This window comes from Pleuronectes platessa, chromosome 2, assembly GCF_947347685.1.
Source record: "Pleuronectes platessa chromosome 2, fPlePla1.1, whole genome shotgun sequence".
In the NCBI taxonomy this organism is placed as follows: Eukaryota; Metazoa; Chordata; class Actinopteri; order Pleuronectiformes; family Pleuronectidae; genus Pleuronectes; species Pleuronectes platessa.
In genome coordinates this window covers 17,398,095-17,425,249 of record NC_070627.1, presented here as the reverse complement: position 1 = coordinate 17,425,249, position 27,155 = coordinate 17,398,095, and the positions used below count along the sequence as shown (strand labels likewise).

Below are 27,155 nucleotides of genomic sequence, written 5' to 3'. Positions count from 1 at the left end.
ACGTTACCTGGAAGGAAGAATCAACTTATCAAGGTAGAATGTGACTTCTTTCGCATTCTGTACTCAGTATCTAGACCTTGGTGTACTGTGGTATGTACAGTATGTAGACAGGTTCACAGGGACACCAACATATTCTCCAGATAAAAGACCTGATCATCTTTTCCCACTTGTTACAACCATTACCTAGTGGTCTGTGTTTTGACTGTGGTGCAATGTGGTCTGTAAGCGATAAGTGTACAGACAAGGCTAACGTCCATACTGAGCCAGACAGCCCTCAGCACTACAGACAGGGGAGGCAGAGGAGGAAGGAGAAGGAGAGCATCAGTAGAGTACAATCCCAGATTCTTAATACAAGATCTGCTCTCATCTGCCTGGAAAATGTGACTGGTCTGTCTAGAGGGAGGTGGAGGCATCACATTCCAGTTCACATCCCACTTCTCACTGGCTCAGGGGATGATGACCATAACGAGGGGGGGGGGGGGCAAGACGGAAAGGAAGACTTGCATTTATCTTTCCTGATGGCTTCTCTCCTCTTTGCTGTACCAAGCTCCCTGCCTCTCAGCTAACACTCCTCTCCTGCTGCCAATATCAGCTTCTAAATGGATAAAGGCTTCTTTTAAAAAAAATTTTTTTTTACATTCCTCAGGGAAATTAATTCAGTTTAGCAGCCAGGATCAACACAGTATGGTGTGGAGAGCTCAGGGTTTGCTTTGGTGGGGCCGCACAGACATATATTTAGTAAATAAAGTGTGCTGTCAGAATCACTCTTCATCCTTATATGATATGTTTGCAGAGGTGTTTTTCGCATGTGTTGTTTTGTGTCTGGGCGGCTTTTTACAAGGGCGCCATGCAGAGTCTTTGTGATGCTGCCTTGAGAAGTTGGAGACTGACTCATTCTCCATCATTGACAATGATGTGTGATGAGAAAATTACACACAAACATGCAGTTGAACACATACCCACAAGGACCACGAGACAACAACACTTGTTGTCAAAGCAAATATTAACACCATGTCATTAGCGCTGTCACAGATGCATTTATTTGTTCTGTGCATGATGACGTGGACGCAACCGCTTGCAGATTGCGTCGCTTCGGTCACAATGTAGCCTTCGCTGATTGGTCAGGCTTCCATCACATGACTTACATATGGGAGAAAACAACTAGCATGAGCCTCGGCTACCAGTGTAGCAAGCAACATGGATCATCAATTACAAGCGTTGCTGACCTGATGTCATTTCTAACAGCTGTTGTGTAGTTAAACTCTGCATTTTACAATGATACAACTGTTGATATGCGTAGGAGACAAGCTTTTATGCTAGGAATCAGTAACTATTCCTGTGTCCAGCGGGGAACGCATTCCTTCCTGTTTACACCAGTGTATGTGAATGGTAATTGTAAAGTGACTTTCAGAGGGCTTGCTTGGATGGCCATTAAAACTGATACACAGCCAAACAGATATCGCTTCTGTTTGAAAATACAGTTTTCAAAGTAAAAGTAGTTGTATTAATGTAGCCTGAGCAGCCACTGGTTGTTGTCACAGTGTTTACGACAGAGTGATAGAGAAGTGGGAGATGGGGGGAGGAGCAGGGTGGTCACAGACACAGTCAGATATCCCACTTCTCTTTGTGGTAAAGAGAAACTGCACTCTCAGCTGTTAACACAAAGGCAGCATCACCAGTCGCTGACAGCCAGAGGCTGAGTTTCTGCCTGCCTGTAAGGTTGTTTGTGTGATTTTGAATGAGTGTGTGAATGTGAGGGGAGTCTATACTGCACTGAAGCCAGGATGGAGGCCAAAACCATCCGCTTTCTCTACAGCCAGTGCTGTAAAGGTAGGAGAGAGCTTGTGTAGACGCAGACGTGACAGCAGTTATGGGGAATTGTGTGTGTTGTTTCTTAACTCTTTAAAATGTGAAGCCTACTGAGAATTGTGAGTGTTGGGTGTGTGCACATGTTGCTGTGGATGCTCTGTGCATCCCGGTCTATAACTGCAGTGGGCACGATTCTCCAGAGGACTTTTCCGGGAGTCTGTGATTGAATATGGTTACCACGCTGAGTGCACTCTATTAATTTGAGGCCAGACTGGAGAGCAATATGGCGGAGTGAGGGGGGGATGAAAGAGGCAGGAGGAATAAATGAAAAGCGATAAGTTAGGTTAAATGACTTCAGCTCACATGCGTACAAAACGATGTACACTACACAAGGGCTCCTCCTGGTGATTTGGCTGGAGCTGGGTCCATCCACATCCACCTGTTCAGGGGAAACTTCTTCAACTTTAACATCTTACACATTGTTCTGGCATGTGATGTATGCAGATTACTGCCCTGTTGTTAATAGCATGTGCTTAACCCTTTTTTCTCGAGGATGGAGCCCTTTCACTCTCTGTCAGACGTCCTGTTTAGCTTCATTGCGTTGTATGACACTTGGTTCGAGATGATCATAAGAACCTAAAAGCAAACTCTGATCATGTGTTTCTTCCTCCACCGCTCTTCTCTTCTCCCTGGCAGAGATTCGTGCCCAGCTGGTGGAGCAGCTTAAATGTCTGGACCAGCAGTGTGAGCTGAGGGTGCAGCTGCTTCAGGATCTGCAGGACTTCTTCAGGAAGAAGGCAGAGATCGAGATGGACTACAGCCGCAACCTGGAGAAGCTCGCCGAGCGGTTCCTCACCAAGACGCGCAGCACCAAGGACCATCTCCTCAAGTACGACACGCTCATAGAGACTGTTTGTGTTTATTTTTAAATGTGCGAGAGAGCCAATATTCTTCTTCCGTTCCAAAGTTTCCCAAGTAAGATGCATCACCACCCCAGTTTCCTCATTTAGCCCTTAAGAAAGTCTAGAGTTTTTCGGACACTTGTGACTTCCTTCCTGAAAAGAGAGAAGTTGACGAAGACTTTGAGAAGCCCTGCTATAAATTACAGATTTATTCATATGACGCACTCATTGTTCTGCAGTAGTCCCTGTAATGTGTATGTGTGTTTGTGTGTGTGCGACAGTGTGTATGTGTGGGCTCTTCTGCAGCCAAATATGGCCAGGTGGTGATTATGTGCTCTGACTATTTTGCAGTGTCTTGCTGAGTATGTAACCTTGTCCAAAAGGGGATTCTCTCTCACTAGAAAAATTGCTTTCTCTCTGTCTCTCTCTTCCTTTCTATCCGTCACAGATAAATAAGATCCATACAGATACAGATTGGAGCTTATCAGCTTTATCAGCGTGATGTGTTCCTGTGTAATTTATTTGGCAGCTTTTGGGGCTAGAAAGTGATCTGTTGCTCTGTGGGAAAGGATACTGAAGGATAACACACACGCACAGACACACACACACACACACACATATTATGGAGGCAGAGGATGGTTTCTGTTTCTAATTATGACTCGTTCCGTCCTTGCTCTTCTGTCAGCCTGTGACCTGGAAATTGTTAAATGAGAGAAACACGGCGACTTGCAGAGGAACTTTTGACAAGGAAACACAAACGTGTCTCATGCAGAAGTGTTTGTTGATTTATCACTGATGCTTAGCTGAAGGGGCCGCAGGCTTCTGTGATCATTACTGCAGTATCATTAATGTATCATTACTGCAGTAGTGTCTGTGTGTCTGTGTGCACGCCCTGCCAAGCTGTGTCATGATTTATGAGACAGCTGTGCCTCATCACTAAATGCTAACTCTTCAAAATGGTGGTGTTTGATTGAACAGCGATGGACCCTCAGGTTGATGCCATTCCTTCATCCTTCCTCACATCTCCATTGTAAGGAGTTTGGGATGCAAGTGAGGAGACAACAGAGAATTGCAAGAGATAAATATTCAGTAGATCTTTTAGCAAATCATTTGAATGAACAGTCTCTAGATTTGACACTTTTTATATTATACGCATTTATTTGAATTGAGAAAGACAGGACTTGTTCCTCTTCTGCTCGTCTTCATTCTCTCTGTGATTCCCTGTTTACCATGACCTCAGCCACGTTTACTTTGAAGGAGCCATGTGATGAAGAAACTACGATCATAAAATGTTGTCGTTCCCTCTGCATCATTCACTTTTCCAGCAACACTGATTTCCATTTTGGGGGAAAACCTACACATGCTCTCTGACAAACTCACAGACAGAAAGGAATCAATAGGTATTCTAACCCCCCCTCCACACTCACACACACCACACACACCCTCCAGCCCAGATCAATACTGACGCAGTTGAGGAGAGTCTCCCTGTGTTGGCCTATTGGGGGAGGGAAGAAGAGCAGAGGAGAAGGTGGGGCCGAGACGGAAGAGTGAAATATGCAGCTTAATGGTTCAACAACTGCAGCTGCTGCAGCAGGTCTGTTTACGTCATAATCGAGATGTCATGACCACAAAATTACAACTCTCTCACCGACGCGTCTTCAATCTTCACTTCTCAGTTCCCAGTCTGCTCCTCTCCCACTTTCTGTTTGCTCTGCTCTTCTTCCAACATCTATGTATTTAACAGTGCCTCTGCATCTGCTGCTGCTCAGTCCGGGTGCCGCGCTGGAATTTCAGCTCTTTTCCGGTTATATGTGTGTATTTTTTTGTGTGTCTCAATGTAGGTGCGTGCGTGTGTGTGTGTGTGTGTGTGTGTGTGCCTGCGGCTGTTTCTTCATACAGCCAGGCGTTGATGGTGCTCAAAGAATTGTGGCCTGTGAAGGTTGTGTGTGTGTGTGTGTTGATCCCATGGAGACCCCTGGTATTCCTGCTATTTGGCTGCGTACAGCAGTGGTGGAGGTTACACGGTTTAACCAAATTATTTGTTTGTGTGTGTGTGCATGCCTAGAGGCTGACAGGCTGATTGGTCACATGGAGAAGCCCTCACAAGTTGCACACTGATTCAAAACCGACCCTTATGCTATTAGTCCATTTTCCCTGTTAATAAGCGGCAGCCCCTTACACAACCCTTGGCTACACTTAAACATTATTTACATATGTGACCAAACACAGTCTGACAATCACTGTTTTGCATCTTTGTTCCTCGTTTTCATTTAAATCTGTCCAGGGCCAGTGTCCAGTTCTTCAATGTTTGTGGCGATTAAAGATGCACAAATAAGATCAAATCTCACATGAAAGCAATTTCTGATTCACAAGAACTTGGGATTCATTCATGAACCATCTTTTTTACGTCAAATTTCTTTCATTTATGAAAACAGAAAACAACTGTGCTCCGCTCATTGGTTTCACATGCATAGACACAGAATTACACACACAATCACAATATAGTTAAATGTCACGTTAGGCTGTATTAACACAGCCCAACACTGGGTAAAAATATAATGTTCCTTCTAATAATGGACTCGTATTTCATTTAACCTTTTACCAAAATGAGAATTGCAAGATACCATTACCCCATATTGATACATATTTTTTCAATGATATCCTATAATCTTTGTGTTCAACTTCATCTTTTTTTCATTCACATAATCTGCAAGAATATGTTTGATTTGATTTAATTAGAACACGTACATGAATCTGGCTTTGGATTTTGATCCCAAATTTGATATATATATACCTTTATTACCTCTGCCAAAGCCCAGCTCTCCCTTTATTAAATCAAATTAAAATGAACTAGATACAGATTTTTATTGCGCTCTGAACCAAATTGCACACACTTATAAATATCAGTCCCCTAAACATGCCATGTTTTTTTCGTCAAGATGAAAGAATGTAGCAATGTTAAAGAAAGTAATAAAACATGTCTTTGACTCCACCAGAGACTTGTGTCTTCATGCATCCATTTGTTTAAGCTGTTCTCAGACTCTGTGGAGCAGCTGCTCCTCAAATTCAATTCAGTCAGTGCAGGAACTATTAGACTGCTCATTGAAGTTCCACTCTTCAGTCGTACTAAAGCGCCGGCAGCGATGCCCTGTTTAATGCTATGCAGTTTGATGCTGAATGTCAGCGACCATTTAGCATTTTCCCTTTAATGTGAGTCACCTGACCTAAAGACTCACTCTGTTCCCAGTGAGCACCATGTGACCTTCGGAGGGGCCAATGACATTTCGGTGTTTACCTTGTGATAGCTGAGGCTCAGAGAGAGCGAGGTGATATTTCACCCACTGCCGCAGTGCCATCACCATGGAGATGATCGGTGGCGGGCCGAGGGTGACATGTCACATGGTGGCAGAGCAGCCGGACAGTTGAGCAAATAGAGGAACTGTGGCCCAGTTTTGGTGGGAGAAGATGTTGCGCAAACGGTGAAGACAGACAAGCCGGAAGAGAAACAGGCGGCAGAGAGAAGTTGCAGTAGAGCGGCACAAACACACATGTAGCCACACGACTGCTACTCGAGGTTAGCACGCAGCACGGAGCGAGTTTCAGTGCTTTGGCTCCGTGTTGTGTGGCTGAATTTCTTCTTGTTCTTTCCCCGAATTTGTCATTGTTGTTACACTCTGTCATCTGACCAGTGACAGCCAGTACCAGCCAATCACATCATTGCCTATGACTAATCTCATCAGTGTCCGCCCGAGCCACAACTGACCTCAACCCTTCCCTTATGCTTAACCCTTACCTTTACCTCTGCTCTTCCAAAGTGGGGACACATTTTTGGGCCCAAATTAGACAAACAGTCCCCAATCCACTCGTCTTTAGTGTGGAATTTGTCCCTTAATGTAGCCTGTGAAGGACACACACGCACACACACACGCACACACACACACACACACACACACACACACACACACGTACATATGTGCGGATCCCCCCCCCCCCCCCCCCCATCACCACCCCTGGCGAAACAGACTTTCTCTGTGTGTCTGACCTTGTGTATGCTTGGGTCAGTGCTCTACTTATCCTGACCCTCAGCTGTGTGTGTGTCTGTGTGTCTGTGATGTAAATGCCTTGTGGCTCTTTGCTCTTTATCCAGTTAAAGCTGCTTTTAAAGACCTTTCATCCATTTACACTCACTCATAATCCATTTTAGCCACTAGATCATCCGTGGTTCACCCACAACACACACTGTACACAAGCACACACAGTCACACACACACACTAAGCGCACAAATAAAGGGGCTGTGCTGTTGGGTAAATAGGGCATTGACAGTCTTGCTTTTGTCTAGTGGCTTTATGGGCAATTGACAAAAGACAATGACACACTACTAGTAAACTATTACAAATCATTAGAGACATTAAATCTCTCTTTCTTTCTCAATTTCTCTTCTCCATCTTTTCTTTTTCTCTCAGTCGTTTCTGTGACAGCTGTGCTTGTGGGGGAGTCCTACATCTTCCTGCTGGGTTTTGTACCCTGGCTGAATCCCCATTTGGGGTGGCTGTGTGTGTGTGTGTGTGTGTGTGTGTGTGTGTGTGTGTGTGTGTGTGTGTGTGTGTGTGTGTGTGTGTGTGTGTGTGTGTGTGTGTGTGTGTGTGTGTGTGTGTGTGTGTGTGTGTGTGTGTGTGTGTGTGTGTGTGTGTGTGTGTGTGTGTGTGTGTGTGTGTGTGTGTGTGTGTGTGTGTTTGCGTTTCTTTTAAAGAGAGGGTGGCTGTTTTAAGCATAAATCTGTCTGGGCATTCACTCCCTACACTCTTTGTCTGTGTTCCAAGTATCTTGTCTGATCTTTCAACAGTCCAGAGTAGTGGGTTTTTTTTGTGCAGTATTCTTCTCTACACTTTTTCCATGTTTGTGTGCATCTGCCAGGAGCAAGAAAAGGGACGTTTAGAAGATAAAGACGACTTCACGCTCATCGTCCGTTATCCAAACATTTGCTCAGAGGTCTTTGACTTTATTTTAAGACTCCCTCTGTCTCTGTGTGTGCTTGTAGGAAGGAGCAGAGCATCTTGTCTCCTGTGAACTGCTGGAACCTGTTGCTGCTCCAGGTGAAGAGGGAGAGCCGCGACCACGCCACTCTGTCTGACCTCTACCTCAACAACATCATTCCCCGCTTTGCACAGATCAGCGAGGACTCAGGACGACTCTTCAAGAAGGCAAGTGCACACTCAAGCACACAGACACAGCAGGAATTCACTCACATTGGTGGTTCGATCTGCTCAGTGTGGAGATTAGAGGTCTTTCAAAGTCTTTTTCATGTGTGCAGCGGGCTTTTTTTTTTCAACTGGTAGAAGATGCTTCTCATTTTAAACACTGAAGGAGAAAAGAAGAAGAACTACAACCTGATATGCTATAATCCATGCCACATTTTTGCACTGTCCATTTTCCCCTCCAGCATCTGTTTTCTGTCTTGGCTTATTTATTGACTGACAGCACGTCAGCTGAACCTGAGGCCAGGAGACTTTATGCCGTCTGTTCATACAGAAGCCTCATTCTTGTCTCCTCTGATCTCTGCATTGCTTGACTGAAAGGAGAGAGGGACAAGACCTAGGAAATGTGGATGAAGAGCTTGCTGTGACCTGGTACAGCCAGCATGCCAGGACTGAGGTCTCCCCTGTGAGACAGACGTTCATATCCAGGATGGACATATTAAACCTAATACAAAAATACTGCATACATGCTGAATTAAAGCACAATAATTCTCGGTTTTTGATTTGATTTAGAAAAGAAAACCTGAAAAATGAGCAGAGACACAGGATGACAATGCCCCCGTTCATAAGGCTTGAACGGTCACTGAATGGCAGTCACCAGATCTTTCAGACATGAGCGAGGGATGAAGTCTCATTAAAGGATGCAGGAGGCAGTAAACGTATAAATTCAGTGGCGGACATCACATGCTTTTGTTTATAGCACATTGACACCGACGTCAGACACTGGCGTTCTCACATAAAGCCCCTCCAAAAAATGTCAGGCCATTCCCAGGAGTTCAGTGCATGCCTGAAGGCAGCTGCTGAGGGACGATCATTTAGAAGAATGCTGTCTATCCCTGTAGAGTTGATTCTAGAATCAATGCGGAGTTGCATTGAAGCTGTTTCCGGCCCAACAACTTAAAAAAACATTTAACTTTAGCGCAGCAAAGTGAGTTCAGGAAATAATCGTTTTAATGTTTTGATCTTCATGCATCATTACTGGTCTTCACAGGTTTTGATGTGGGACAAGTTTTACAAGGTGACGCAATAATCAAAGAATTAGTTTGTACAGCTTTATTCAACTGGTTTTACTTTGGCTTACAGGTTGAATTAAATTATTAAAAAAATTACAAGTTAAAACACTAGTTCAATTTTAGGATAAGATTTAAGTAAAGTATGTAGTGAGGATGGAAAGAATGTAATCCAAAGAAAGCCCCCACAAGTGTAGCAAGATACGTGTGTTTGTGTGGAAAGTGAAGCAGTCTGTGAGTGGAATGTCATGGTACAGGCTCCGGATTTTCATTTGTCTTTGAAGTACATTTACCATCTGATCGCAGGTTCTCCCCCCCCCCCCCCCCCACACACACACACACACACACACACACACACACACACACACACACACACACACCCACACACCCACACACACACGTACCTCCACTTTCTTTCTACTGCTCTTCTGATATACCAGTACTTAAAATGAATATTAAAAAGCACTTTCTCATTCTTTCTCTGGCTCTAAGCCTTAGTTGAGTCATGGAGGTTGATTTCTATTTTTATTTTTCTGGTTGCTCCCTGGCACAAGAGTTGCTTTCTTCATGTCTGGGTCATAAATAGGCTACATGCGCACACACACACACACACACACACACACACACACACACACACACACACACACACACACATACACACACACAGATAATACTCTGCTGGTTAATTAAGCAGACAATTAGTTCATTTATAGCATTTCCAGTTAAAGGCCTGAAAACCAGTAGTGCCAGGGGCCATGACGCACACAACTCATGCATACACAACTCATGGAGACAAACACCATGCGCCATATTAGAGAAGTCAACATTCATCTTAGCCAGTGTGAAAAGTAGCGTAGAATGATACTGTTAGTGCAGTGGAGGGTGTGGATATGATGTTGTCACGGGTCTTTTAGCATGAATGAGTACACAGACGTCAGGGCTAATGAAGTGTGCTGGTTACTGGTTTCAGTTGTGATCCTGCTGAACCCAGACTAGACGGCCACAGGCAGGAGGAAAGTCCAAAGGTCAAGATGAACGGTTGATAGATAGGAGGGCTCAGCCATGGCCCATTGCTCTTTGACTGGTTGCACTGGCAGCTTGTCACCCAATATGAGCTTCCTGCGGCACTTAAAAGAGCGAGGGCGGGACAACCTTAGTTATCCTGTTACCTCCTTCTTGCAGAACCCTAAATCTCTCCTCCTGTCACTTTCTCCCTCTGCAACATCCAATCGTCATAATGATTTCTGTTTCCTTTTTCTCCATAAGCCCAGACTCTCTTTCTTATCACACCTTTCTTTAAACCTTTCACCTCTGACACCCTGATGCTATCCGGGTCCCTGCTCTGCCCTCCTCCAGGAGCAGACAGATGTTCAACATGTGCCGGCTAAAAGCTTCTCTTTCTTTCTTTTCACATTTTAACTATTTTGCTGGAGTCCCTCGTTTCTTTCTCTTTATTTTCAACATATGTGTCTCCCCTGCTTTCTTTTACCACAGACACCAGCTTTTTTTCTGAGGATTTAAACAAATAAGATAACAAATAAGTGTTTCAGAAACAACCTACCAACCCTACCTTAAATTGTTCGATAAGATTTAGACAAAATGCTAAACGTATGAGACAAGTTATGAATGTGTGGAGTCTGTTGATGTGCGGGTTGCTGAAGTCATCCGTCACTAGTAGCTCCCTGCAGTTATGACTGGAGGATGGTACTGCCTGTATTACTCCCTGTCTTCTTGCTGCCCGGTCTTTGGCCCCGTCCTCTCCCCCTTGCTCCTCCCTGTCTCACTCCCCCTGCCTCCCTGCCATCCTTTAGTGATCAGTATCTGTAGCCTCCTTCTCTAACTCCACATCCATCAAGTCAACCATCACTTTGCTCGTTCCAGCGACTGACCCAGTCCTGTTCAGCCAGATTTTTCTTGCCTTGATTGATGATGGGGCTGTCGGTTGACCACATGGCCGAGTGGCTATGCACGTCCTTAGTGAGACAGAGATATGAACACAGCATGTAAATGGACACCTGGAAGAAGCAGCGAGTAATGACACTAAGCAACTGGTTTCCGTGTTTCATTGAACTTAATGTGTCTTTATTTCTCTCTCTCTCTCTCTCTAGAGCAAAGAGGTTGGCGTACAGCTGCAGGAAGATATGATGAAAGTTCTCAACGAGCTTTACACGGTAAGAGAGGCCTTTGCAATGACACTCAAATGGTGTGAATCCATAAGTAGGTGTTGTGACTCTCAGTGGGATGAGCGTTGCACTTGTGGTGCCACAGTCAGCAGCCTGAGGCTCACAGGACACACTCATAGAAATCAGTTCCCCCAGTTGTGTCTGACTTGTTTCATCGGGATCCAGGAATTATTCACTGGGAAAACAGAAAGATGCCCTATCTCGCAATGTTCTAGTGAGTGGGGGGAAGTAACCCTAGATCGGCCACCTGATCCAGATCTGCCCACAATTTCGTGGGAATATGCTCTTTTGATTTTGTGTAACCTTGCCAACAAACAAACAAACAAAAGAGAAAACATAACCTCTGTGGCAGATGTAAATATTAAAAAGCTTATAGATTAAATCACGACACGGATATTAAGGAGCCATTTTAGCTACAATCATTTTAGGAGTGAAGCTTTTAGCAGCTTGGTTCTATAGTAAAGTCAGTCCGTCCACAACTTTCTGTTTGTACTGAAGGATCTTATCGATAAAGTATTTGATGAATAGCCAGGCAGTTTTCTTTTCAGACATTTACAGAATGAAACCCACTGATATCTGTAAAATCTCATGATTATTCTTCTGTGGCCAAAAATGTTATTACTTTTCAATAAAACATATCTTGAGTATCATAATGAACTCTTTGAATGTTTGTATTCGGAGTCACCTCAAGATGAATTCTAAAAACTTAAATGACCTCAAGTTTACATTTTGCTGCATCATCAGGTCAGAATTACACTAAGTTTTAATTAAAGTTGAGAATGAAGGGAAAGCCACTGCCATAATGTTCTTGGAATTTAGCCCACAGCACCACTCTGCCTACAAACTTGTTGTAGATGTGTTTCTGAAAGATTTTGTTGTGCAGATTTCTACTAATCAACAGTCTGAAGTGATTGTTGATATTTCAGACATAATCACTGGCAGTCTGTTGCTTTGGTCCTCTCACGCTGTCAGGGGCATCCCAGTGTCTGGTTACACATGTCCATGGCACTGCCAAAAGGACTGAGGCAATCGGTGTGTGTTTCAGTTTGTGTTTGTGGGCAGAGTTTCTTACTACATCATGGCTCGGAGCAGCAACCGTCGAGTCTCAGCTCAGCCGGCCCATAAAAGCAGGTTTTGAGCTGTAATTACACTGTATGGGCAGAGACAGAAATAGATCTGGTTTGAGTGACGCGAACATTCTCACATGCGTATTCACAGACAGGCCAGTTTCTGACTGTAGTGTTTTGAGGAGGGTTTAAGGAATATAATGATGGCTCCTGGTGGTGGTCATCAGAATAAGGCTGACACTGCACACACACGCTTGTTTCATGTGTTTAACTCATCAGGTTAGAGTCATACCACCACGTCCCGGCACAGTAGTGTTGTACAGTAGAGAGGGTTCTGTCTGTGACTCATTGACTGTTATACTGTTTTATTGCCAGTGCCTGAGGCCTCACTGCTCCATTCTTTTCACAATGCTGAACGCCATAATCCCATTTGTGATCCAGTCAGGGCTGAGGGAGGAGACTAGCTGGGAAAATGTACATTAACGCTTGTGTATATCTCATGATCTCAAGATGTCCTCTTGTTCCCAGGTGATGAAGACGTACCACATGTACAACACGGACAGCATCAATGCTGAGTCCAAGCTGAAGGACGCAGAGAAGCAAGAGGAGAAGCAGATGGGCCGCTCCGGGCGACAGGACGACCGCCAGACGCCGCGCTCCCCCGACACGCTGTCCAACATCAAGTCCGACGACAAACCTGTTCGACGCTCCAGTGTCAAGAAAATCGAGAAGATGAAGGAGAAGGTGAGCGGAGCCTGGTCTGTCTGGGGAGGGGGCGATATGGTGGAGAGCTGTTTTCGATCGCTCCACCTGTTGTCATGCTGACTTATGTGCGTGTCTGATAAATGATTTATGGGTGCAGGACGGGCTCATTGCTAACCTTGTCGACTACAGCTGGGGCCTGTCACAGCTACATGGTTCAACACGTATTATTATCCATAATCAATACTGAGGCGTTTCACTCCAACACCTATTATCCCTCTCCCGTCCTTTCCTCTCGCTCTCTCTTTCTCTCTCTATGTGTCATTACCCTGCACTTTACATTCTTGTCTCATTTCTTTACTTCTCTCCTTTTTCAATCTCTTTCCCTCTCTCTCTCTCTCCTACCAGAGACAAGCTAAGTACACGGAGAACAAGCTGAAGGCCATTAAGGCCCGGAATGAGTACCTGCTAGCTCTCGAAGCCACCAACGGCTGTGTCTTCAAATATTACATCCATGACCTCTCCGACATCATTGACGTGAGTATAAACACTCTTGGTTACTCAGTGGGTTAACAGTTAACAATCGTGTGTGTGTGTGTGTGTTTCCCTGAGTTTGAGCCTTGGTGGCCCCTCAGCCAGTCTTTTCACATTAGCTTCAGTGCTCTGAATGAAAAGCGATTGGTTCCTCTCCCTCATAGACAGCCAGTGTCCAAAACAGTGAGCGGTCATGGAAACCATTCATCCTCTGCTCGATAGTAACATTTCACTGCCTGCTGGATTGCAGGTGTTTATTCTCTCACTCTGTTATCAGAGCACAGTTTGTTCAATAAGCGTGTCAGTGCCAACAACCCCAGTTAGTGAAATTCCCAATATTAGTTTTCCTCCCTAATTTGTATAACAATTTTGCTTTACATCAGTCTGGCAGTTACCACCTGGAGAAAATGTAAAACTGTGGGTCATGAAAAACTTTAGGGAGCTAGCAACCCGTGTCCGATGAAATAATAACATTGATTCCCATTTGTAGAGTATGTGTATGTATTTGATCTCACATTTCTGCTGTGGAGGATAACAGATCAACATTGTTGTTGTATTGGGCAGCTGCCACTTGCAAATGATTGCCTGTGTGCTGGGTGTTGCAGGAGAAAAAAAATATATTATCACTGCTTAAATGTCAGAAGCAACTTGTATTGAATTTACTCTGGTTCTCTTTCTCAAAAATCAAACCACTCAAGATGACAAAGTTGTATCAAATTTCATTCCATACTGACAATGCTTACCTTTCAGGCCATGTATTCATATGTCTTTGTGTGTGTGTGTGTGCCAGTGCTGTGACCTGGGCTACCATGCCAGCCTGCATCGCGCCCTGAAGACCTACCTGTCTGCAGAACAGAATGTGGAGACGTCCAAACACACGGGCCTGGAGACACTGGAGTCAGCTGCAGAGAGTCTGGAGCCCAATGGGGACAAACAGAAACTGATGGAGACCTACAACAATGTCTTCTGCCCCCCGGCTCGCTTTGACTTCCAGTCCCACATGGGCGACATGGTAAAGTGCACGTGTGTTTACTCAGACACAGGGAGTGCGTATTCAAACATCGGCGTTTCTAATATGTTTGTGTTTGTAGATGGGAATGATGTGTGCACGGCAGCCACTGGAGAGCGAGCTGCTGCAGAGGTGTCAGCAGCTGCAGTCCCGTCTGTCCACACTCAAGATTGAGAATGAAGAGGTGTCACATCGTTCTGCTTCTGGAACATCAATAATTGATCTGTCTTCTTCCAGCCCCTTGTAACTGTCTTGTCTGTCTTCTTACAGGTGAAGAAAACTATGGAGGCCACTCTGTCCACCATCCAAGACATGGTGACCGTGGAGGACTATGACGTCTCCGAGTGCTTCCACCACAGCAACAGCATGGAATCTGTCAAGTCCTCTTTCAGCGAGTCCTATCTCAGCAAGCCCAGTCTGGCCAAGAGACGGGCCAATCAGCAGGAGACGGAGCAGTTCTACTTCACGGTCAGTAGCAGTTGTGAATATCGAGGATCTCTCAGCATTTATCGGATCAATTCACAAAGTTGAGAGCTTCTGCTGTGAGGAGTATAATCCTTTTGAATTAGGGCTCAAGTGTGCGTGTCTTTGTGTGTCGCAGAAGCTGAAAGAGTTTCTGGAAGGCAGGAACCTGATCACCAGACTGGACTCCAAGCATGACCTCATCCAGAAATCCCTTGGAGAGAGTGAGTGGGGACGGCTCGAGTGTCCTTCATGCCGTGTTAGATGTTGTCCTTGCGGGAGGGAGATGGGTTCAGGAAAGGTCTGGTGCCCCCGGGCAAGGCAGGAAGCACATCAGAGAAAACGAGCGGCACATCGGCACACATCACATCCCATGCAGTGAAGCAGAATGACTTTAATGCATCTGATAATCACAAGCTGTGTATGTGTGCAGGGCTAGGTCACAGTGACAGCGGCCATATGTGGATGCAGCTCTATGTTTACTTGGGTGGGAGTGTATTTTTTTTGGGGGGGGGGGCTTGATGTGTTTCCACAAGCTTACAGGAAAATGGAAGCTTTAAAGGGAAGTTTGCTCCGTGTTCCGTTCCATCTGAAGCTGTTTCCTCATGTGTTCTGCCTCTACTACAACCACGTATCTCTCTCTCTCTCTTCCTGTCATCCCCTTGCTCCCTTGCTCCCCCCCCCCTCGCTGTCTTCCTGTTTCTCCCTCTTTTAGGTCAGAAGTCTGACTGTTGCCTTGCCAGGTAGGTGTGGTGAAGGAAGGAAATATGCTTACACACACACACACACACACACACACACACACACACACACACACACACACTTGCATATACCATAGCAACATTTAAGCTTGATTTCTTGGCAACCAGGGGTATTATTTCCCGCTCACTGTTTATAGATATTCTCAACACATGTGCATGAGTGTACAAATAGAGCATTACCAGAGTGGTGTGCATAAATAGACTTTCTCTGAAGACATAATGACAGAGTGCTGATACTTTCTCTCCCCTCTCTCCTTCTGCGTAGTGGACGGAGAAACTCAACATTACGGAATCAGGTAATTATCTGTCATTAGATTGTGCGTTAGTTTGTGTCTGAGTGTCTGTGAGATTGTTGGCTGATGTGGTGATGGTCCCTCTTTTTTTCCTCAAAGTTATTATTATAATAGTTATAATAATAATTGTTATTATTATTAATATTATTCTGAATGAAATCCATGGATGAAAATAAACCAAACGTATAGGTCCAGTCCTATGCCAATGGGGGACAATAGTCCTGATGGTGGCGCTACAACAATCTAAAGTTTAAAATTTTGAAAATTCATAGCAAATCAACCGTAAGTGCAAGAACTTCACCAAATTCAAGGCCCAATTGAGCAGAAATCTGTAAACTTAGTGTCATGTAACATCATGAGTGAAGTGAGGTTACCTGGTAGCACTATCATCACCAGATCCTCAGTTGCCTTTAGAGTCTAAGTTTGTGAGTTCAAACCCTGGATGAGGCACAATCACTCTGCTTATGTCTGGTCAACAAAACTGCATCTTGAAAAGTTCATTTTTCCTCTTCCTCATCTTTTTTTCATCTTCCTCTTATAATTCCTCAAAATGCCCGGCCCCGACCCGTTGCTGTTTATAGAAGCTATGATTGTTTTTGTAACTCAAGCCACATGTTGTCTCACAGTATCCTCGGCCCACAGGATGCATCAGTATCTAGATGTTGACCGCTTTTTGGTTATTCTGGTGAATACAATTAATACAATATGTCCATAACTACTTCCGAATCAGCTGGTCTGCAGTTGTGTTGTCAGGCAAATTGAAATAACACCAGTGTTAAAAGGTGCTCAGTTGGAGAATCTCATGTTTTCGGCTCCCTCTTGTGGGTGAGTGTATGCTTTACCTATAAACTCTCACTTAAAAGAGAAATCAACGGTTCATTTCAATATTTGGTCTCATAGTCCACATATAAAAGCACAACGGTGTTCACATAACAATTCTGTACATGTATTGTTCAACCTGCACTCCACAGCCTCACCTCGCAGAGATTTCTGGAAACCCTAAGCAAACAAAGGGAATAGGGAAAAGCCCTGTCTCCTAGCAACAGCTGGGTGCTGTGCCCACCCTTTCTCCCCCATGTCTGATACCCACTCCACCTCAATGTGTGCACCGATGCATGTGTGTGCATAGACGTGTGTGGAAATTCTCCTGACAAGAAGTGCACAGTGTGTCATGTCCGCACCAGTCTCCTGTCTCTTCCTTCACTGACAGTAATTCCTTCCCCCCACCATCCCCCCATTTTAGGACTCGGGTGAGGCCATTCCTCTGATGGTTGAGAGTTGCATCCGCTTCATCAGTCGCCATGGTGAGCGAAATTCTTCAGTGAAGTGATAGGTTTAGCGTCGGCTTTCCCTGTGTGCTGATTGGTTACAGTGCTATGTCAAGTTTGATTGGTTCTGGATAAAATGAAACTGGGAATTTGACCAGACCCTCTCAGCTTTAAATAACAAAAACGCAAAATATCCACAAATACACGCACATATTCTGAAAAATTAATGGAGGGTGTTTGTTTGTATCTGTGTAGGTCTGCAGCACGAGGGCATCTTCAGAGTGTCGGGCTCTCAGGTGGAAGTCAACGACATCAAGAATGCATTTGAGAGAGGTACAACTAAGATCCAACAGGAACAACAAGTATTTTAAAGAGAATCTCATTACCCTGTGCTTTATACATTTTGTTCTCTCCCTCCTCCTCCCCCTCTTTCTCGCTGCTCATCCGGTCGTAGGTGAGGACCCGCTGGCAGGGGACCAGAATGACCACGACATGGACTCCATTGCTGGCGTCCTGAAGCTCTACTTTAGAGGGCTGGACCACGCCCTCTTCCCTAAAGAAATCTTTCATGAGGTCATATCCTGTGTCTGTAAGTGTTGCATAGTTTTGTCTCTATTTTTGGGGTTTGCCCTCGATTGTGTTGATAATCTCCTGGGCGTCGTGGCGGTGTTCTTTTCCAGCGATGGAGAGCCTCCATGAGCGGGCGGTCCACGTTAAGAAGGTTCTGCAGTCTCTACCAAGCAAAACCCTCGTCGTCATGAGATACCTGTTCGCCTTCCTCAACTAGTGAGTAGCAGGACACACACACACACACACACACACACACACACACACACACACACACACACACACACACACACACACACACACAAACACACCCCCACACATACACAGGGCAAGACACTTGGAAACTAATTGGTGAAAAAAACAGAGAAATTATCTAAAATCTCAACAAACAAACGTTTTGCTCAAAAGTGATTATTAATTAGATAACATGTGCTGGAGCCCAAACAATGTGATTAGCCACAGGTTTCATCAGTTTTGATTAACAAACATCTCGTACAAATAGCTGCTATTTACACACTGTGAGCAATGTGTTAAAGTAACATAGACTGATGCACAACCTTTCAGCCACTGAAGAGCTTTTTCTGATGCACTAATGTTACGCCACACTCACAAAATAGTTTCATAAATACCAGAATGTGGTTATTTGGCCTTCTCACACCAAGTCTAAACATCCTTTAACCTATGTGGAAACTCATCCTAATTAAAGTCTAAACTGCAAAGACTGTTTCTGCCCCTGCAGCACTGAACAGGAAGCTTTTACTTCTTGTGAAAGTTTATTTCCCACTTACAGTCAAGTATATTTGTATGGTCCAATAACACATATAGTGTCTCATGGGGATTCACATCAGCCACAAACACTAGCTCTTTAAAAAGACAAGGACAAACTCAACCAAAAGAAGACTCAGCTTGGACAGATGAGAAAATAATTACTCTCAGTTACAGTCAGGAGCGTCTCAAGAGACTTGGGAGGCCCCAGGCAAAAGGGACCAGGGGGGCCCGGCATCAAACCAAATCAACCCAGGATACATGATAGACATTCTAGTATTCAAGCAAAATGCAGAAAGCTATTGGCATGGGGCCTCATTAGGCTGTTTCCTCCTGTACACAGCCAATTGTAGAATTTAAGGGGGTTTTCACAAAACCGCTGTTGCAGTGGATCAGCCGTTCTCTGGGGCCTCCTCTCAGCTCGAGGCCACAGGCAATTGCCTGCGTTGCCTGCCCTGCTGCAATGCCCCTGGAGGCAGTTCAAATAAAGACACATATACGAGCCCTGTGTCACAAAGATTTAAAGGGAATAGTATTTTTTCTGAATGTGTGCTATGGTGTAGTTTTGGCTAAGTTTATTCTTATCCATCAGTTTTAGACTCACATACAAACACACATTCCTCACTGTCCAATCAATCCCCAACAACCTTGGCAAAGCCTTTGAGTAAAGGAAGGTAGCAACAGGGAGTGAAAGATGAAGGACACCTGAAATTTGAGACTCCTGGGTAAACCAAGTGATGCCAGAGACAGAGGAGCTTCCTGAAGGCTCCTGCTTCTTCTCACACACCGAAACACAGACACATCATCAGTCTCTCCATCGCCACATCATACAAATGAACAGAGGAATCGAGGTAGGGTTTGGAAAGTGTTTACTTTTTAAACTTGTGCAGTCAGAGTCCCGCAGATCACAGCTTATTTACAAGCTGAGTGTGATGTAAGCTACAAATGACCTTTCATGGCTGTTTGTGTGGGTAGTCAGTTTTGTATATACATCGTTATTATATGTTTAAGAGAAAGGGATGAGACGATGCCCTCTGAACGACTCTGCTTTCCCCTCCGCTCAGCCTGTCTCAGTACAGCGACGAGAACATGATGGACCCCTACAACCTGGCCATCTGTTTCGGCCCCACCCTGATGGCTGTCCCAGAGGGCAACGACCAGGTCTCCTGCCAGGCCCACGTCAACGAGCTCATCAAGACAATCATCATCCACCACAGCACCATCTTCTCCGGACAGCAGGACCTGCAGGGCCCCATCTACATCATCCCTGGAAGTGGAGAAGATTTCTGGTAAGAGCTGGGGGGAAACGGAAGGTAGATGTATAAGAGGGGAGCTTGAGGAGTAATAAAGTAATGTAGGGTCTGATCTATGGAGCTAGAAGGGCAGAGGGGGTTGCAGGGGGTTGATTCAGGGTCCGCTGTAGAGTGATGGGGGCTCAGCTTGTCTGCTCTGCTCAGGGCCAGGGGGCCACGAGGATCAGCTTACCCTCCATCACATAGGAGATTAAAGTACCTTCTGACCACGGCAGCCCAGGAGAGCACAAAACACACACCAACGCACACGCACCACAATGCACACATAACGACCAACTTTGAAATTTACTGTAAAAACAAGCCTCGGCTCCAGTTATTATGATTACTGCCAGTCAGAGCAGTTGTTTAGGCTGTAGGTCCCCCAGGCCGACCTGCCCTCAGTCTCAGCTGTAGAAAGTGTAGACGGAACATTTTATCACACTGGCATAGCTTGGCCTTTCTGCACCCAGAGGGCCACAGCCAGGACGTATCCACAATTGAAGGATGCGCAGAAAAAAGAAAAAAGAGTACAGACGGATATGAGCACAAGCTGCGAGTCATGAAGACGTTGACAGTCTGAAACGTTTGTGCTTGTGTCCTCTTAACGTTGTTTGCCGTCTGTGTCCACTTCAGTGACAGTCCACAGTGTGAGCCCCCCCTTGTGGAAGAGCCTGCGCCTGACACCGTCTCTGTCAGGAACAACAGCGAAGATGGTGAATAACACACACACACACTTGTCACCATTTTATGAGATCTCACCCTGCTTTTCTCACAAGTTACTCTGGCTGTAACCTTTAAATCCAGCTCCTTTGTATCCTGGTTATTATGCTGCTTTGTTACCGCTTTCTTTTAACCTTTGCACAGTCACCAGATACAGCAGCACTAACCTGCTAAGCACTAATCTGGCTTCCACCTCTTTTCTTCCTCTCTCATTTGTGGCTGCCGGCGGCTTCTCTGTCACTTCCTGTCTCTGTCCACCATTCTCTGAATCTCAGGATCCTTGACTGTTTCAGAGTCCGAACCGATCGAGGCCATCGCTCGCTTTGACTACTCCGGACGGACTAGTCGGGAGCTGTCGTTCAAAAAGGGAGCCTCGCTGCTAGTGTATCAGCGAGCCTCTGATGACTGGTGGGAGGGACGACACAATGGAGTGGATGGACTGGTGCCACACCAGTATATTGTGCTCCAAGACATGTAAGATGAAAATCTGAGCAAGAAGATAATGATAAAAATGCAGATGGTTTTTTCTATTTCTACATTTCCAACATTAGTAATAATGGAAACGCAAGTTCAGCATCGAATTCTCAAACTCTCAAACTTCTCTTAAAGTGCAATGATGGCTGAAGCTCTTGGCAAGCGACCATCACCAACAGCCACATGACAACACACCAGGTTTGGCAGCAGAAAATTTGATATAGCATCCGTGAGGGAAAAACTGAAGCTGTCAACCTGTGTCTTATTTTCACATTTCGGTCGGTTATGAATATTGATCTTGACAATATTTCCTCACCGCTTATGAAGCCAAGATTTGTGGTGTGGAACTCTGGGCAAAGAGCCTTCCACCAAAAACATTAACAGAAATGATCTCAAATTCTAGTGCGTTAGTCTGAAAGTAAACACAGAAGGTAGTCCACTGGAAATTCCCCCGTAGGTCAGGAACTGAAATCTGCTTATCATAAAGATCCATTTTCCTTCAGGTAGACCTGCCTGTTTCCACAAGTGTCTTTGCGTTTCTACAGTTGTGTGTATGATATAGAGTAGCAAACGCAAGAAGGTGGCTTCAATCCCTGTATGTCCCACCTGACAAGACTCCAGTTGTGTCGGATTTCTGTACAGCTCTACAAGTAGTAGACTACAGGGATTTACTGCGGAGTAGCTTCTGTGATTCTGAATGAAACCGTGTTTGAGGCTCAGTTGTTGGTCCACAAAAAAAGTCTTGACCATCTGTCATAACAGACGACCAAACTCACTCCAAGTAGCCACTGCTTTTCCATCGGGTAATTTGAGGGTTGTGTTTAAGTTATTCATGAAGTGCAGCAGGGAAACGGTTCAATCACAGCGTGTGCTCTTCCTTAAGTCATTTGACTCTGGCCAGTTTGGATAGAGGTTTCAAAAGTCAGTACAGAAGTTTCTAAATCAAATTTAAGTGGCACAAAACCCAGCTTTGTCTTTCATAACAATTTGTAAAGTACAGAACGATCGTTTCAGGTCTGAAGGAGGTCGGGGAAGTCCAAAGACTGATGTTGACTCCAGGGACCTGCTGGGGGAGAGGCTGTCCACTAGAGGGAGCGCCGCCTCTCCTACTGGAGCTCATGTGGCTGACATCTACCTGGCCAACCTCAACAAGTGTGTAGCAGTTCACGTGAAACAATATGAATCAATTAAGGGCCAAAAAGCAAATGACAACTTCAACTGATTCAACAAAACCATAAAAGAGTTTTGTCATTGTGGTTTTCACACTTTTTGACCCTTGATTGGATTGAAGAGATCAAACTGACACACACCCATCCCTCACTGAAATGAATCACAACGTCACAGTCAATCATAGGAAATATAACTCAAATATTTGTCTCCTCCAGGTTGAGGAAACGTCCAGAGTCTGGGAGCATTCGGAGAACATTCCGGGGATCAGAGAGCGACAGCACCAGTCCGGGGGCCAGCGGAGGGGGGGGAGTAAGAACAGCCTCACTTCCAGTCGGCGGGGCTCTGGTGAAGGAAACTGGAGACAAACGACCCGTCAGCGCTCACAGCATCCTCAACTCAGTCACTCGCCATTCCTCACTCAAGACCAAGGTACCGTAGCATCCAAGCACGTATTCGACGAATGAATGTGAAAGTGATGAGGCTTAACTTGAGGCCTTCCTGAACATTTAGGTGGAGAGCCCGCAGTTAAGGAAGACAACTTCAGCCGGACGCTCCAAGAGCTTCAGTAACCACAGACCACTAGACCCAGAGGTCATCGCTCAGATAGAGCACAGCGCCCAGGTACTGCTCTCCCTCCACTCACTCAACGCTGTGTCTATGTCACGTGTGTGTTTACTGTATGTGTGTCTGTTGCAGGACATCGATATGCCCATGAGCTCTGCCTTGAGTGAGTTCACTAGGTCGGAGAGGCAGAGCTCCAAGCATACACCCGATGTGGTCCTGGACACACTGGAGCAGCTGAAAGGCGGGAGTGGTGGTGGTGGCGGAGGAGGAGGAGGAGCCTCGGAGCCCTCCAGTCCGCTCCACTCCCGTCTACTGAGGGACGGTGAGGGCGGCTCCTTGCATTCTCACCCACTCCAGCGCAGCGCCTCCTCCGCCAGCGATGTACCCTCCTCCTTCCGCCCCATCAAGAGCCAGCCGCGGAGCCCCCTGCCCTCTGCCACCTCCCCGTCCCTGTCCTCCTCCTCCTCCTCCCTCTCCTCCTCCGTACCTTCCTTCAGAGAGCTGCGTCCGCCGGCAACCAGACCCAAGCCGGTGGTTTTCCCGAAGAGCGGCGGAGGGAGTCCAGCGATGGGCTCCCCGACATCCACTGTGCCCCCAACACCTCCACTTCCACCTGCAGGCCACACACGCTCACTCCCCAGCACTCCTCCTCCACCTCCTCCCCAGTCTAATGACAAATCCTGCCCAGCTTAGAACCGCTCGACCCGAACAACAACACTGATCCTTACAGACTCTTCTACCAGGTTGTAGAGATAACATCATTTTTTCACCCCCAACCCACTCCTCATGTGTAGCATTCACTTCTTGGTGTGCAGGCGAACAATGCCTTGTTCCCTTGTTGGAGGTTTCCCCCCGCCCTGTTGTGGCAGCTCCTAACTGTCACAAGGTGTAGGTCAGTTAACTCCCTTCAAACACACTGGTTTTTGCTTGGTCTCCACAGAGATTCCAGTTAAAATCCTTCATATGGGAACGGGACTCAGGATGGACCCCTACAGCACCGGGAGCTTACATACACCAGTTGGTGATGTGATGAAAATTGTGTGTGAGTGGGCGTGATGGAGTGCTACCTGCCTTTACACACAGAGATCTATGTAAGGAACAAGAAGCACAGTTAGATTTTTTTGTATATTAGATATGACAGTGTTTTTCCCCCTTCTTCTTAATGACCCAATGACTAGCGGACTGGAAGGGAGCGTTCGATTCCTGAGAGTAGACTGTGAAATGCTATAGTTCTCGCTCTGTGTAGAAATGACACACACTGACTCGCTGCTTCAGACGACTGGAGAGAAAGGTGCATGGTGAAAGAAAACTGGGCCAAATATCAGTGTAGGTCATGTGACCAAGAGCTTTATTTGATTTTTTTTTCTCCAGTGTATGTTGGTGATTTATCTTCTTCTTTTTTTTTAAAATGACTGTTCAGTACTAGTACCACAACAGGAGCATAACTGGACAGTTGTTCTCCAATATACTTTAATGGCCAACAGTAATTCTAAATACATATATAGCAATAAGAAAAAAAAAGGAAGCTGGTATTTTGAAGCATTCTGCTGCTTCTCTCCTGCAGTTTTGTTATGTGTGTAGGGGACCACTGAAACCCAGCATTTTTATATGTGATGTTGGACTGTACACGCACTCGCATACACTTGTTTTGTAAGTCGGTGTGTGTGGTAGTGTTTCGTGGCAGCTAAACGCCCTTTCAGGTTTTCCTCGCATGCCGGGGCCACACAGACGGCCGCCACACTGGCGAGCTGGCTGGTTGCATCATTCTATGTATCTGCAGTACCAGCTTCAAACAAAGACACAGCTTGCTCCTTTAAATATATACTTAACAGAAAAAAAAGGGTTTTATTATTCTAATGGTGTGTATGTATGTTTAATAATCTATAACTGGAAGCATGGAGCTGAGGACCCGCCACAACCAAACCACCTCATCCAGTGAGCTCTGAAGCAACGTCGGCTTTGATTACTTTCTTTTCTTTTAATGATCAGAATAGGTCATGGTATAATGTGGAGCCGTGGGTGTGCGCCTGTTTGAGCATGTGTGGATGTAGAGTATATATATATGCACCTCACCACAGCCTTGCCCCACTCATCATAAAGGGATGCTACCCAACAACAGCAGCAGCTGCCCGCAGACACAGAGGAAACAGACACGTCTCTCCTCTGGAGTTGCAGCAGCCTGAGTTAATATGCACTGTGTATATGTGTCATCAGATAAAAAAAAAAAAAAAAAAGCCTGCAGGGATACATGAACCGTTGTCTTGTCTTCAGTTACTGCTGTGACACCAGTGGCCGCCGAGCTTTACGTAGAAACAGGATGAGGGATCCCAACTCCAAGGACTTAAACAGACTTTTCTTTTTTCCTGATATTATTTGGTGATGGAAAATGCGATATGTTGATAATTTTTTTTGAATATTAACTTCAAATGTGGAGATATAACATTCAGGGCAAACTGAATGAAGCCTTTTTTTTTCATTGTATTTCACTTTCTTGAGAAAGTATTGAACTAATTGTCACCCTGGTGTTCCCTTTAATCACACGTATCCCCTCCTCAAGTGTTTCCTCGAGAATACAGCACATATTGCATTCCTGTATATGCTCTTCACCAGGTAATGAATTATAATTGTTAAAAGTTTGTTTTTCCTAATCTCTGTATACTGTTTGTGTATTACCTGGTATATTTGTGTTGCTCTTACCTCATCGAGACAACTGGAGGGACTGTGACCGTGCGGGTGTGTGTGGTCAACGCGCTCACATACACTTGTGTGTAACAGACACGCGCATGTGGGTGGTTGGTGTGTTTTGTCCTGGCTGTGCTGTCGAGAGGAGCTGGGACCCTCTGCGATCTCAAATCAATCATCGTGCACTTGAACAACTTTTGCTTGTGTGTGGACTAACTGTGTGTGGGGATGATGTGTCGGAGTTGAATATTGTTAAATATGCATTTTTTTTTGTCCATTTGAAAACAGCAGAACTAAAAAAAATAGACTGTAATGTCAAATCTATTTATAGTTGTCTCTGTATTACTGGAGAATCCTGTGTTCAGATGTACTTTGTATATACAATGTTGTACATTACAGAGGTACACTCTTTTTTTGGTACAATATTGTACAGTAATAGCAATAGTAGTTTAATCAAATAGGCCTTATATAATTCTATGTGTAGTTCTTGTAGTAGATTTGTTTTTTAATAAACATTGCTTGCTATAAAAAGTCTCAGTTTGTTTGTTGCAATGAAAATGTAAACTTTCTTTTCAGATAATCAAATAGAGATATATCTCAGTACTGTTACTTCATATTTATGACTTTTTATCCCACAGTTATCTAAACCTTTCATTGGTGCAAACTGAGTTTTACAGTATAAAGAGATAGAGAAAATAAATCCAGACTCGGTCCCAGTATGAAGAGATATCTATATATAATGTGACATATAAAGTCACATGTTATACCTAACAATCGGCTAACTAATTATGATTAGGGCGAAACAACTGTTGCACCAGTTGTGTCACTAACATTTCAAAAGAGAGATTCGCCATCTCGACTGTATTCAGGGAATCTTTTCAAATGGAACCGCGCTGTTTGACTCATTACGGTAAAACCAGCTTGGTAACTCAACTTTCACAATTCGATCTTCAAACACATTTCACGCAGTCTTTTAAGGTTGTTTTTTAGTTTGTTTTATTTTTATTCATTTATCACCAAACACATTTCAAAAGCACAACTGAATGCAACACTATATCTCGTCTTCCTGGGGATAACGGTGCATATTTCAAATGATAGCTGTCTTATAAAGTAGTTCAGTTTACAGTTATTAAACTGAGCATAATTCCACCTATCCTTAAAATATACACTCTCTCACTCTGTTAGTTTACTACAATTTTAAAGTTTACTCCTTCCACTTTAAAATAGGGAAATAGGGAAATTACACTTAATCTGAATCAAAGTGATGGACTGAGAGAGGGATAAAAATGTCACACTATTTTATTTATTAGAGCCCGAGCACTGACAGACAGTGAGGCCCTATTGAAATTGTACTGATTATTATTATTTTGCAGGCAAATTAATTTAATTTAGTACAATATTTTTTATTAAATTATATTAAATTAAATTAAAAAAAAAAAAAAAACTGCGCGCGCACATCCTGCGCAGAAGCCTAGTGCGCAGGAATTGCGCGGGCAACTTATTTATTTTTTTATTAATTTAATTTTCCTTTATTTCTGTTTTTATATTTAATTAATTTAATTTATTACATTTAATCCTGCCAATTTTAAGACTTCATTTTATTGCCGGCAAGAAGATGGGAAGGAGTGGGACCCTCGTACTTGATGACCATCACTCTACCGACTA

At 44.7% G+C, this 27,155-nt stretch overlaps 1 protein-coding gene across 4 annotated transcripts in view; it reads left to right on the top strand.

Moving 5' to 3' along the window:
- The window catches only part of srgap2 (SLIT-ROBO Rho GTPase activating protein 2), a 51,307-nt gene extending 25,286 nt beyond the window's left edge, over nucleotides 1-26,021 (top strand). For 2 of the 4 annotated variants that reach the window (XM_053429695.1, XM_053429699.1), the window contains exons 2-23: nucleotides 2,506-2,698; nucleotides 7,751-7,913; nucleotides 11,086-11,148; nucleotides 12,756-12,971; nucleotides 13,338-13,466; nucleotides 14,254-14,475; nucleotides 14,555-14,656; nucleotides 14,743-14,940; nucleotides 15,074-15,158; nucleotides 15,650-15,677; nucleotides 15,961-15,991; nucleotides 17,232-17,292; nucleotides 17,512-17,589; nucleotides 17,711-17,845; nucleotides 17,937-18,042; nucleotides 19,653-19,877; nucleotides 20,514-20,593; nucleotides 20,876-21,074; nucleotides 22,089-22,226; nucleotides 22,460-22,673; nucleotides 22,755-22,865; nucleotides 22,941-26,021. In XM_053429695.1, coding sequence (XP_053285670.1) covers nucleotides 2,506-2,698; nucleotides 7,751-7,913; nucleotides 11,086-11,148; nucleotides 12,756-12,971; nucleotides 13,338-13,466; nucleotides 14,254-14,475; nucleotides 14,555-14,656; nucleotides 14,743-14,940; nucleotides 15,074-15,158; nucleotides 15,650-15,677; nucleotides 15,961-15,991; nucleotides 17,232-17,292; nucleotides 17,512-17,589; nucleotides 17,711-17,845; nucleotides 17,937-18,042; nucleotides 19,653-19,877; nucleotides 20,514-20,593; nucleotides 20,876-21,074; nucleotides 22,089-22,226; nucleotides 22,460-22,673; nucleotides 22,755-22,865; nucleotides 22,941-23,501 — 3,338 coding nt within the window. In that variant the 3' untranslated portion in view covers nucleotides 23,502-26,021. Of the gene's footprint in view, nucleotides 1-1,636; nucleotides 1,831-2,505; nucleotides 2,699-7,750; nucleotides 7,914-11,085; nucleotides 11,149-12,755; nucleotides 12,972-13,337; nucleotides 13,467-14,253; nucleotides 14,476-14,554; nucleotides 14,657-14,742; nucleotides 14,941-15,073; nucleotides 15,159-15,649; nucleotides 15,678-15,960; nucleotides 15,992-17,231; nucleotides 17,293-17,511; nucleotides 17,590-17,710; nucleotides 17,846-17,936; nucleotides 18,043-19,652; nucleotides 19,878-20,513; nucleotides 20,594-20,875; nucleotides 21,075-22,088; nucleotides 22,227-22,459; nucleotides 22,674-22,754; nucleotides 22,866-22,940 lie in introns of those variants that run through there. The other 2 variants (XM_053429698.1, XM_053429697.1) reach the window with 2 other exon arrangements.
- Nucleotides 26,022-27,155: the final 1,134 nt, after the last annotated feature.